The 13717-nt window shown below is 39.8% G+C and overlaps 1 protein-coding gene across 3 annotated transcripts; it reads left to right on the top strand.

Moving 5' to 3' along the window:
* The first annotated feature begins 395 nt into the window (after nt 1-395).
* Nucleotides 396-12822, top strand: cabp2b (calcium binding protein 2b). 3 transcript variants are annotated; one of them, XM_085466401.1, is made up of 8 exons: nt 420-474; nt 1023-1283; nt 9108-9299; nt 10590-10620; nt 10746-10880; nt 11005-11114; nt 12240-12387; nt 12474-12822. In XM_085466401.1, exons 1-8 carry the CDS (start codon nt 442-444, stop codon nt 12497-12499), a joined length of 936 nt encoding a protein of 311 aa, XP_085322527.1. In that variant the 5' UTR covers nt 420-441; the 3' UTR covers nt 12500-12822. The 3 variants fall into 3 exon arrangements, with proteins under 3 accessions (XP_085322509.1, XP_085322527.1, XP_085322520.1); XM_085466383.1 differs by lacking the exon at nt 9108-9299 and having other exon boundaries at nt 396-474; XM_085466394.1 differs by lacking the exons at nt 420-474; nt 1023-1283; nt 9108-9299 and adding an exon at nt 7705-7997.
* Nucleotides 12823-13717: the final 895 nt, after the last annotated feature.

Here is a 13717-nt window from a genome sequence, read left to right on the forward strand (position 1 = left end):
GATGATAAAAACCTCCTCACCTGAGAGAGATGGACAGAAGCTTGATGAAACTCTGAGGAAAAGAACTGGAGGAAATACTTGGAAGGAAAGGAGGAAGCAGGAGAACATTTGAGCCGTAGCATTTTAACTCCTTTTGTGTTTCCCGGGACAAAGAGACAGCTGCAATCACTGCGTGAAGGGGACTGAATTTTTAACACATTTTTCAGAGTTTAAGAAAAGAAATCGGTCCAAGCTGACTTTTTTTTGTGGTGGGAGGGGGAGTTTTATTACACTTAAGACATAAAGAGCTAGAGCAGAGGAGAGGAGAGCAGGGGAGAGGGAAGCGAGAGGGGGAGGGAGGGGGAGGGCGAGCGACGAAGAGAGAGAGTGTGTGTGTTAGCCCGTGACACCGAGATGTTCATGATCATTCGAGAGCCGGCACCCGGGGGAGCCGCTGGAGCGATGAGCGCGCCACCAGAGAGGAGCGCAAAACAGGTGAGTGGGTGCAGATAGATATATATATAATTGTGTCTGTGTATGTGTGTGTGTGTGTGCATCCTTACATGCTGTGTGCCTATATCACATTTTATATTGTGCATGCTGAAGTTTTGTTTTGCCGAAAGAATGATAAGAGTCATTGATACAAAAGATGAACTGTTGATTTCTTGTGGAAAACACATGTTACCCATATGTGACAACTTATTAAAGTTTTAAAACAAACTGGATTACTGTAAATGGGTTAAAGGATTTCTATGTAATAGGTTAAAAATGATCTTTTTAAAAAGATTTTTATAATGCATGCATTTCATAACATTTCGACTTCTGCAAGTTGTGTATTGTTCTTATTTTGGCATCTTCCTTACAAAGTATGTTCATGTCACATCTTCCTAGAGCAAATGTTATAAACTAAACATCTCACGTTTCAGGCAGTGAGCGCTGTGGCACTGTATTTCATCTACAGTCTCAGTAGTATCGGTCATGCTTTATATTGATATAAGTTTGAGTGTACTGTTCTACTCTCCTCCACCCCTGCCTTCCCACAGGTGCAGGCTGCTATCAAGAAGAAGGTGGAGAAGCAAAAGAAGCGAACCAACGACCAGGGCGGGGGTGGCGGAGACGCTCAAGCTGCTGCTCGCAATCAAAAATCCAAATTACCCCCAATGACGGCAGCAGAGGCGGGTGAGGACAGCGAAGCGCTGGAGGAACAGCTGGAGGAGTTGATGGAAGGACCGCGGAGGAGAGAGAAGGAGAAGGAAGAGGAGCCCGTCGACCTGCTGCCCATAGTGGACTCGGTGTTTGGACAGGTAGGAGTGTGTATGTGTGTGAAGCTCATCTGTTTCATACTCTGCAGTGGACGTGTATGTGTGCGTTCTTGTATGTATGTCTGACACTTTTGTTACCGTGTGTGTGTGTGTGTGTGTGTTAGAGTGTGTGTGAGTGAATAAATGTGTGTGCATGTGCATCAAGTTCTCTGGCTGATTGAATGTCTGGCTTCACAGAAACCCTAAGCCTAAGCCTTCACTTCAAATTTAAAGGGTGGCTGTGGTCCAGCTTTTGTAAAGTAGCGGTCTCTCTCGCAGCCCTGCTCTCTTTGATCTGGCAGTTCAGAAAGACACAAAGCTAAATTCACAACGGCAAGGTGAACATTAACCATTTTGCCTTGTAGTTTAACCCTCGTGGAAAAAGCCAGAGCTGCAAAGCGCAATGAGTAGAAGGATGATAGCGTGAGTTTGAGAGGATTTAAGCTCTACTTTGGGAAACATTACCAAAGTGTAATCCGTAATAGATACCAGTAAAGTCAGCCAGAGATCTGATGGACACCCTATCGCTGCAGCCATTCTATCAGCTCCATATCGCATCACATCCCATCAATCACATGCTAAGAGGTGACACATGACACGGCACGATAGGCCACACCATTACAGCGCTGTAACCCGAGGGCCAGACGCGTGGGCTCGCGGTGTGAGACAGCGGTTTGTGTGTGAAAATAAAATCAGAAGGGATTACACCGAAGTTAAATCCCTACCCGCTTCCTGCTGCTGATTTCAAGCATGGCTTGTGAGTCAGTCAGTATTTTCTTTTTTTCTTGACATGTAGAAAGAGTCATGTCCACCTGATCGCGTCAGCAAACTCTGAGGAGGGTGACGATGAGTGGGGCTGAGGTTAGAAACAGGAAAGCAATGTAAAAAAAAAAAAAAAAAGTGATGTCAGTGGTGATGCAAGTGATCCAAATTAAGAGAGAGCAGCAAGTGAGTGGGAGAAAGCAGCCAGCAAAGTCGGAGAGAAGAGAAGCTTGAGTACTCAAGTGCAACAATATGTAATATAGCCTCAGATCACACTTGCTTACATAAAATAACCTGAAATTTTAACACCAGTGTTGAAGGAGCAGCTTTAAGAGCTGTGAGTGAGTGCACCATCGGGCCCTTGGTCACATGAATGTGATCTTGGTCAGAAACTGAATTTCTAAATGAATTATGTGAACAAACCCCAAGTAAGAGTAATTTCCCCCTCACTAACCGAATAACAACTATCCATCAACACGACGATATGTTCAACATGAATTTGATAACAATACATGAAAGCATCTGCTTATAAAAGCATGCCTAAAATATGCAAATGGTTGCAGAAAGTTGCTCTGCATGCAACGCAGCACAAATTGAACGTTAACTGACGTTTAACCTGCCGGCGTTCTAGTATGAAGTTCATGTGATGTAATCCAGCCCATGTGAGAACAAAGCAGGTGACAGTCCAATGATTTCATGTGAGCGAGTGAGGACCATGTGCACACGGTGCAGCATCCTCACTTTAAACCAAACATTTCCTGCACTATGAATGCGTCTGAAGCATGAATTGTATATAAAAGATGGTTACACCATAGTAATAGTTAGTGAAGTCACATTTTTGAAACTTTGACTTCATCATTATCATCCTGTCAGCTTTTTTTAAAGCTAGCCGCCACATGGGAAGGGTGAATCACAAACGAAGGGACACGGCACACACCGCTTTATTGACATTGATGTTTTGGCTCTAATAAGAAACATCATGCACTTGAACTTTCCAAGTGAGATGATAAACTCATCAGAAAGTTTTCACTGAGGGCACAGACCAAGCGAGCTGCAGGTTTTATCGTCTAAACTTACAATGCTGTTGACTTCATTTTGGAACCAAAGCAGTCTCCCTCTGCTGGCCATTAGAAATGAGGCAGGCTTAATAGACTTCTGCACTGGCCTCTATTTTAGACAGTCTTAAGTCTTAAGGGAGCTCTACAACTATACTTCCTTCCTTCCTTTTTTCATCCCTTCCTTCCTTCTATCCATTCTTCCTTCCCTCCTTTCTTCACTTTCTGTCTGTTCTGTCTCTTCTAGTGTTTCCCGGTGTCTCGACAGCTCTCATTTCTGGAAACCTGCTGATGTACACCTGACACCAGATCACACTCACATCAGAGATCAAGAGTATGTTGAGTCCAAAACAAAAGACAGAGTCACGTTACCTGAGTATGGCACATCTCTATCATACACACAGCACACACGCACATATGCACGGTGTGTTAAGTTAAAAGTGTGTGTGCATTCAAATTAACCACAGACTGCAAGCATGACAGTCGCTGAGCGCTGATGTCCTGAGAAGAGCAACTAAAGAGTATTCAGGACCCAGGAACAGTGTGTGTGTGTGTGTGTGTGTGTGTGTGTGTGTGTGTGTGTGTGTGTGTGTGTGTGTGCGCCCACTTCTCAAGACCATCTCATTTACGTGATTAATTATAACCATCAGTAAGAGAGACCCAACCTGGTAGTTAATCAGATTTAATGGTGTCTTCAGTTGCAATTACTGGTGTTAAGTTTTGTTTCAATGTGCAGCCAATAGAGTGAATCATGCTGGAGCTCACAGAAAGAAGTGATTAATCTGCTAATATTATGTGCTGAAAAACTGATACTCATATTTATCTATTAAATGAATGTATGTAAGTTTGAAGGTTGAATTGTATATACTCTACTCAAGGTTTGTACTAATTTGTACTAATACTAATAGTCTGTACAAGGTTGGTACTTTCGGAAATATGTTTTCCATCTCAGACAGCTAAAAATGTAAAACTTAGAAATGACAGTTAATTATTAATTGATTGCAAATTAATTTTGATTTGTAGGTACAAATCAAAAATACAGAAAGTCTTGCACTGAAAGCTTTGCAAGAAAAATCACAGCACATCTGCACTATAAAGTGATGCTTGGGCTCCAGTTAGAGGAGTTGCAGCAGTGCTTGAAAGTTAGTGAACCCTTTAAAAGTTTGAATATTTCTGCATATTTATTTAATTAAAACTCAGTAGATCTTTGCACAGTTGAATGAGGTAAATGAAGAACATGATATGTGTTTATCAGACTTCTGATACTGACTGTCCACATGTCCTCACAGATGTGTAAAACTGGATCTTTCAATTAAAAAATAAATGACGTCTAATATTTTTGTCACATTTTATTATTTTGACTTATTAAGGAGCCAAATCACAACAACAACCACCTAAAGGTGCATTATATTATAAAGGAAAAGACCCTATAATCGATTAAAAAAAACAACAACAATCAGACGACCTCCTTTAAGCAAACACTTAGCTAAAGTGGGAAGAAAAACTCCCTTTTTTGTTGTTTTTTCCCTGTAGAACCCAGAACAACTGGTGTGTTTTTTTAAGATGTATTATATATTATAAGAACCACTGCACAGAAACGTGTATAAAACACGCAACTGTGTTAAACAGTTTTCATGTGACCACCACTTTGATGAAAAGCTTTACATCCCAAACATCTCCTGTAGTGACTCCCTCATGTACCTTTGTAAAATAAAATAATCTGTTTCTATCAAATCACATGAAAGCTCTTTGAGAGAAGTGATCTATCTTCATGCCACAAAAGCGTTCTTAAGCTGCAAACTCGTTAATTCCAGTGTTGGCATTCCGTGTTTATCAATCACAATAAGAGTCTTATTGCAGAAAAAAAAGGAAAACTAGAAATCTAGATTTCCATTTCTAATATATGACTGCTTAATCTGCCTAAAGTATCTCCTAAAAAATAAACAAGCAAATAAAAAGTTGGTACTCTCCCAGACATCCACTGCTGCAGCTGGCAAGTGATACTGATGTTAGACCGGTCCTAAGGTGGCCTCTAGTGGTCACTGGAGCTTATTGCAATAGACAACGCATGCATGCAGAGTTGCCATTAGTTTTAGCTAATGAGTTTAAGAACTCTCTCTGCACACACTGATTGTGCTCTAGTGTTCTATGTTCATGTTTTCTTGTTGCTGACTGAGAGTAGTATTTCATTCAACTGTACGCTTGTAGATGTATCCACTGCTGTTTCTATAATTTTCTCCACCCCACACTGTATGTATCAATTAGGGCAACTAATAGCTAATAATAAACTGCTAACTGGGTGTATGATTTAGTACGGAAAAGTACAAGAGAGACAAATTTGGAGAATGAACAGCAAGAGCCAAAACTGGATGAGTTAAATCTACCTCCTGCAGTGTTTTACACACACACACACACACACACACACACACACACACACACCCTATGAATCTCTTTTTCCTGATCCTTAGTCGTCACCCTAAAATCTAAAATTAAAAGAGTCCCCACAATGTGACTAAACAGAAAGATGAGTGACACACACAGAAGCACACACACACGAGCCGTATGGATGCACTGTAGTAAGCAGCATGCCAAATCTGCTTTTGGAGAGATTTGCCGGCAGATGCTTTGTAAAAGCTCAGATGACCACTTAGCATTGCTCTCATAACCTCCACTTGAGATTTTAACTTTATGCCATTATAACTGACAGCTCAGCCAAAGTAGTCCATGGATGTAAGAGCTGAAGTTCAAATTGAAGTTCATTGTGCTTTTCAGTTCGACGTGAGCTGACGCACTTGAACGCCACCAGGGTCTCACTGTGAGTTGCATAAGCTGTCATTTTGTGAAGCATTACAGCTCACTTGTTGTATTTTTCCATTGGTTTCTAATTTAATTACCACATAATTGAAAAACACATCTAATACTTGTTGGAAAATACTTCACAAATCACAGCTAAGTCAACTTCTTATATTTTTCAAAAACGCAAACACTCAGTTTTTCTTTTGTTACTTTAGCAGGTTTCATTTTTTCACTTTCACGTTTTACATTTGGTACACTTTGTACACTTTGTACCCATTTTTGTGATCTTTGGGGCCCATGAACTGAGTGTCACAGGGACCCTTAATAGCTTGGACATGTTTTAAACATACATGACAAAGCAATGAAAACGTACATGTTATGTTTTGCATTAGCCCTCATGCTACATGTACAAATGACCACTGATAGAAGGGGATCACACTCTAAAACATCATAAATAAATCATAAATATAAAATAATAATAAATAACAACAAATGTAATAAATAAAGATTCTTTTATTGTTGTAAATAAAATGCAGAGGACATGCAGAGGGTTGGTGAGATAGAGGAGGATGCTAGGGACAGAGTGAGATGGAGGCAGATGATCCACTGTGGTGATGCCTAAAGGGAGAAGCCAAAAGAAGAACATCATATAGAAGCACCTTTTGCATTTATTGCATGTGTTGAATGCCACATGTTTGACATACATTGTTTTATCCGGTGACTGTGGAGGTCATTTAAGTATAGTGAACTCTGCCACATTCAAGAAATGACGAGTGGGTATTACATCAACAAGGCAATTTGCCCCAGAGCACTGAACTCGCTGGATATTTTCTCTTTGTTGGATCATTCTCTGTAAACTCTAGAAATGGTTGTGTGGGAAAATCCAAAAACCCCAATACGTCAGCACCAACAACCATACCACATTCCAAGTCACTAACATCACCTTTCTTCCTCATTCCAATGCTCAGTTTGAATTTCATCAGGTCGCCTCGACCATCTCTGCATGCCTAAACCTATTGAGTTGATGCCATGTGATTGGCTGATTAAATGTTGTGTTAATGAGAAGCTGAAACCGTGTGCCTAATAAAGAGGCCAGTGAGCGTACACTGTCCAGTTTGTCCCAGCCTGACGTTGATATTAGGTAACAGCTATAGCACTCCTACTGGCAACAAGAGGTCAACCTGATGTGACAAACATCATCATATTTACATTCATTTTACATCATGTGTTCTTTAATACCACATAGTGCACACATGCAGTGATATGTAATCCACAAAAAGTCCAAGCCTTAAGACATCTAAAGTAATAAAACCCTCTGGTGTTCTTCACCTCTGATATTCATCTTTAGCCAAGAATTTGTTTTATATCTTGTTTTTAATATTTATGGTTTCAAATAGTGCATGCTCTATTTCCAGGCCAAGTTAAAATATTTAGATTCTTGTTTATCCACATGAGAAAAGTATGTCTGTTTCCGTTTCTTCCTTTGAATGTCTTTAATGTATTCTCTTCCCTTTTTTCTCTCTCTATCACCCTTTCCTCTTTAATCTGAAAGGGCATGGATTAATCCCGCTCCGTTCGTGTCCTCTTAATTCTCCCTTTAAAACTCTTCACACTGTAGATGAAGTCATTTGAATGCTCGTGCAACATGTTGACATGAGACAGAGAGAGAGAAAGGGGGGAGGGAAGACCGAGTGACAGAGAGGAATGAGGGGGGGATTAAAAGCACCGCGTGAAGAGCCGAGAGTGATGCTGTTTCTGTGGAGTGACACATAAGCGAGCTGTGTTCAGTGCGCTCCACTTCTGCTCAGTCATCCAGTTTGTTTTTGTTTTGGGAAGATCATTTGGTAACGTGTTCAGTTTGGTTTGGGTCAGTGGAGATGACCATGAATGGATGAGGGCCGTTCCTCTTTTTCCATCTCTGTTTTATCCAATATGATGACTATTAACCAGAATGGGAAACTCAGAGGGATTTTTTAGCTTGTGAGCTTGAACTTGACTTTAGAGGTCCACAGAAGAAGAGCGCAGGGAAATAGGAACATAGAAAAGTGACAGGGGAGGTCTGGTAATGGGGAACAAACCATCTCTGAACGATAAAATGAAGAAGGTAAGTGTACTTTATCTCCTCTTTGTTAGATTCGAACTCATTGCAGCTTAATCCTCTTGCTTGCACTCGCTGACTGAAGCTTTTTGCCTCCGTGACAACCGCAGCTTTCTTTGGATGTTGTCTCACTGTATCATTTTAACGATTGCATGTAAATTAAGAAAACAGGAAAAAATATATTGTCGAAATTCTAACGCTTTCCTTTTTTTTTCCACCAGTGAAACTGTTTCCTTTTATGGTAGTTACAGGAAAGCTTAGTATACAGACTGCATCACTTAAAGTGCTATTTAAGGACACACTGTTTGTGTGCAGAAAATCGAAACGTGCAAATTAAAGAGATCAAAATAATAGATTAAAGTAAGACTAGATTAAAATTTTAAAACATATAAATTAATTTTACAAAAATGTATATTCTTTGTATTTGGATCTGTATTTATTTGTCCTTTTTATTTACTGTCCACACTTGTTTTAGAAAATAAGTTTTTGTTCATTTATTCCTTATTTTTTAATTATCCTCCATTTAATAATTAAAATTAATTTGTCATACTTTTCTCAAGATTATTTATGCATTTTAAAGGATAAATAAATACAAAATCCATATATATATATATATATATATATATATATATATATATATGATGAGCTTATCAATGCTTGCATTTATTTTAATAGTGATTTTAGATCCATGATTGCCATATTTATTTATTTAGCTTTTTTTTACTGTTACTTGTAATGTTCACTGCTTCCTACTATTGTAGCCGTGTTACTTACTGACGTGTAGTTAAGCTGTCAGTCTTTACACTAGAGAATTAGCAAACTCACATCAGCTAGTTTCAGCAGCTTGAAGCTGCAGCAGCAGGATTGAGACTTATAGATTATTTTCAAATCAAACTGGTTTCTCACAGTGAGGACTGAGGCTGATGAGGGCCTCCTGCAATAATGAGCAGCTGTATCTATCCTATAGTTCTGGCTTATTGCCTTTCCAACGTTTGACTGTAGAAAAGCAGGGGTCTTACTTTGCCTCTGAAAAGATATTGACTTGCTTGATCAGTCGCACATTTGGTGTGACGGACAGTAAGTTTGGTGGTTTAACACCCTGATCTGCTTCCAAAGCGGGTGATACACTGGCGCTTCCATCGTAAGGTGAGGGCAATGAGCCAGCAGCTGGAGGGAGATGAGGATTTGGATGTAGAGGATAAACCGTCCAAGGAGTCCCTCGGTGCGCTGGTGAAGAACTGCAACATGCTGCACAACATCGTGGGCCCGGCCTGCATCTTCCTTAAACAGGGCTTTGCTAGGACGCTCGTATGTAACAGGAAGTCACAGAAGTGTGCACACTGTGTCCTACCACAGCCAAAGTGCAACTTTTTCCACTTGTGTCGATTCATTTTCATCCCCACATCGTGGCTGACCCTCCTGCTCTTTACCAGCTGTGTCATCCCCCCCTGCATTAGTGGCTCGGGTCAGACAATTAAAATCCCCAGGCAACGGGCAAGCTTAAAGGGGTCAATCACTGAGAGATCATTGGAAAATCATTGACTGGCCTTGTGGAGCTTGTACGTGCCCTTGGTAAAGAAAGGATGCAGGCCTTTGTGTGAACTGTGAAACAATCACACTGATGACCTGTGGCCTTTGCTTCACTTCATATAGGTGAAGACAAAAATAAAATAAAATAATGGTCTAAACCTTTTTAGTGGATGTTTTTTTAATTGGATTAGGAGAAATAATAGACTGCCCAAACAGGGGCAACTGGAATAGAAAACTTCACATCAAAGTGGAAGTGCAACACTTCTGGGAACGCTTGGGGATTCTTGCTGGAAGGAATGCTAGCCACAACGTTGCTTTGCTCTACTTTTATTGTCAGTATTTCTTTTACTGTGTGAAAATGAGAATTTGATCAAAACAATTTCAATCAAATAATAATTCGGGTTACACACACAAGCTTGAGTAATGTATATATTTAGTGTACGGACACATACATCCGGACAGTGGACATATTCCTAAAACTAAACCTCTGACATGTCCTAGTCTCTAGATGTTTGCAGCCTGGCATCCTCCAAAAAGTAATCTGGGTACTCACTGTAATCTATGGTGCAGGAATCCCTGCATACAATAATCAGATATACGGTTTAATCCATGTAGATGCCCTGGAGCTTTCTATCTAATGCAGCTTAGGGATCATTTTCAGCATTTCATTGATGTGCAACACCCTGGAGTTAAAAGAACATAAATATCATTGTGATTCATAGTTCTCAAAAAATGAATCTTTGTCCAAAAACATTGGCCAGACGTCAAGACGCTAATTATACATAACAAAAAATATTTAACATTTCCTCTCATTATTCATCTTTTCTGTTTTGTTTCACTTGGTGCTTCTGTTTTTCATCTGTGCTCTGTCTAGCATCACGTGTTAAGTGACACAAGCTGTATGTCTGTGTGCTTAGATTGTGCTCCTCAATGCCTGCGTTTACTTTTTATTGTCTTATTGCCAAACAAACATTGTGAATATTTTCAGTATGAATGTTTGCAAGGTGAGGGGAAATCTATAACTGTGTGAAACATGAAGCTAATATGTGAAAACTTTCCCCACGGCAGGACAGAGAGCTGCGGCCAGAGGAGATCGAAGGTGAGGTGATTTATCCGCTTTTTTTAGCTGTACATGCATTTGATATGATACCCGCCTTACCAGTAATAACACGTGTTTTGCGTGTGTGTGTGTGTGTGTGTGTGTGTGTGTGTGTGTCTTACCAGAGCTCCGTGAGGCATTTGTGGAGTTTGATAAGAATAAAGATGGCTACATCAGTCACAAAGACCTGGGCGAGTGTATGAGGACTATGGGATACATGCCCACAGAGATGGAGCTCATTGAACTGAGCCAGCAGATCTGTGAGTGCAGCAACAGCCTAAAATACACGAGACAGCAGAACAGAGTGGAAATAGATGGCAACCGTGTGTGTGTGTGTGTGTGTGTGTGTGTGTGTGTGTGTGTGTGTGTGTGTGTGTGTTTCAGGTGGCGGTAAAGTGGACTTTGAGGACTTTGTAGAGCTGATGGGACCCAAGATGCTGGCAGAGACAGCTGACATGATCGGAGTCAAAGAATTGCGAGACGCATTCAAAGAGGTCAAGAGACATGCTGTCATTTACAACATAAAGACCTAAACATAAATTTAATTGTAGTGACTTTATTAACAGCAGCATTGGATTGTAGCATGTGACTTTGCTGCTATGAAAATATCAGTTGTGGGGGAGGCCTGTAAATCAGAATCCATTGGGAACGATAAACAAATAAGACTAAGCATAACCCTTCAAATATAAAAGAAGAAATAGAAGCACGCAGGAGTTTCTGGAATGAAACTTGGATAAAAATAATCATTTATTACTGTGCAGTTTGTTTATGGAACAAGTCAAGCTCATTTCTCCTTTGCAGACCTTCATTATGGGTTCAAATAGACAGGCCGATCTTTGTAACCATAAGTGGGAGGTAGGCTTTTTTCACAGCAGATATTGTGACATTTCATAGCAGAAAAATCACAGGTATGCATAGTTTAATGATGGCTGGATTCACTCAGGTTAGACCGTTTCAGGATCCTGGCATTGTGCATGCTCACTCACTGGAATAGCAAACAGAGCCACTTCATTTTTACCTTTGAATAGTATACTGTATGTTAATGTGCATCAATTTACCAGATACGTTAGATGTCAGCATGTCAGTTCATAGCAAAAATATTAAACGTCACCTTATGTCCCAGGGCAGGTCACATAAAACATAAAACAATAAGCAAAAACATACAGATACACAACACAAACCAACAAAAACAAACACATCTGTGTTTAATGACACCTTCATTTTTCCTGCTATAGAAGGCCAAACAGGTCCGAAATACTAAAATATATTCACATATAAAGAAATGAGAGCTATGAAGGTTAGGCTACAGCAAATGAATCCAAAAAGAAACACAGTAAGTGCAAAACAAACGTCTGAGAGGAAAGAAACCTTCACTGTTTTTAGTTGTCATTTGACCTTTCAGGGCAGTTTTCTCATCATGTTAGTGGCCGACAAACCTACAACAATGCATGAGGAATATTTCTGTTAAAAATGAAGATTTCCTAGATTATAAAACTTTAATATTTTGTGTAATTAAAGTCACAAATGCATGAGCAAAACACAATAAATATAATAAGTAAATAATTGAAGAATATTCATAATTGTGCTTAAAAGGACTGTTTCTTTCTGTCTGTATCCAGTTTGACTCTAATGGTGATGGCCAGATCAGTTTAATGGAGCTGCGTGAGGCCATGAAGAAGCTGATGGGAGAACAAGTGACTAACAGAGAGATCAACGAGATCCTCAAAGACGCTGACCTGAACGGAGATGGCCTGGTGGACTTTGAAGGTGTGGGAAGGCCTTGATGGGATCAGTTGACTGATCGTGTTTATCCTCCTCTGTTTCTCTCTCACTTCTTTTCTCGTCTCTTTCAGAGTTTGTGCGAATGATGTCCCGCTGACCAGTCCACGTGTCAGACAGACATTACGCAACTGCTGGCTAAGCATCACACTACTCTGTAGTGGACATCCTTCATTTGCTCTTAAGAGCATGCATCTCAAATTATATTTTTGTATTAAAAAGTAATGAAACAAAAAAACTGTTGTAGCTAACAAAGACTGCACATGTACGAATTTAAAGGTGTAATATGTACAGTAGATAAATATGTCAAACATATCAGCAGCTTCACATTTACCATTTTCAGTTTTTTAGATGTATTTTTATATGAGTGTTTGTTCTTCGAGTGTAAAAGCTTGTTTGTAAAATCATAGACCTGTTTTTAATTAATAAAACATATATAAAATGGACAAATTGTTCAATTATTATGACCTGATACATAATTAAAGACCCAGACTAGTTTGATGGACAATGAAGTACTAGAAGGACCAACTGCTACACATAAGGAGGATGACATGGATATAATATATTTTTAAACTGATCAACTTTTCTATATTTGTATTCATTAGTAATCTACATAACCAATCTTTAAGGAAATTAAGGTAATAAACAAAGATACACTGAGCTCTAAAATCTGCCGTGCTGTAAAGCATTTGGATTGCGGCTGATGGCAGCTATTACATGTTGTTTATGCCAAATTCTGAACATTCAAATGTTTCAGTAGACTCATCACACAGCTGACTGGTGTGGCACCTGGTGTGGTCTTCTGTTGCTGATGGCTGATTGCCCAGATATGCTCTTTTGTTGTCCTCAGGTCAAAAATGACCCGTAGGCGAATGGCAAACAAGTATATGGGAATCCCGAGGACAACACAAGGGTTAAGCGAGTTACTGTTGTCTTTCCTTCTAACCCGAAGCACTCTGGTCAGCCTCCTCTGACCTCTGGCATCAACAAGAGATTTTTTTTCCCAATGAACTGCTGCTCCCTGGATCTTTCCTGTTCTTTGAAGCATTTTCTGTAAACCCTAGAGACGGTTGTGTGGGAAAATCCCAGCAGATCAGCAGTTTCTGAAACACTCAGATCAGCCCGTCTGGCACCAACAACCAACAACCGTGCCACATTCAAAGTCACTTAAATCAGCTTTCATCCTCATTCTGATGCTCGGTTTAAACTTCAGCACATCGTCCTGACCATGTCTACGGGCATAAATACATTAAGTTGCTGCCATGTGATTGGCTAGTTCAATATTTGAACTAAAAGCAGTTGAACATTATATTTTAAT

This window comes from Copadichromis virginalis, linkage group LG2, assembly GCF_057382275.1.
Source record: "Copadichromis virginalis isolate Kocher_CV1m ecotype Utaka linkage group LG2, C_Virginalis_male_GT1.1, whole genome shotgun sequence".
Taxonomy (NCBI): domain Eukaryota; kingdom Metazoa; phylum Chordata; class Actinopteri; order Cichliformes; family Cichlidae; genus Copadichromis; species Copadichromis virginalis.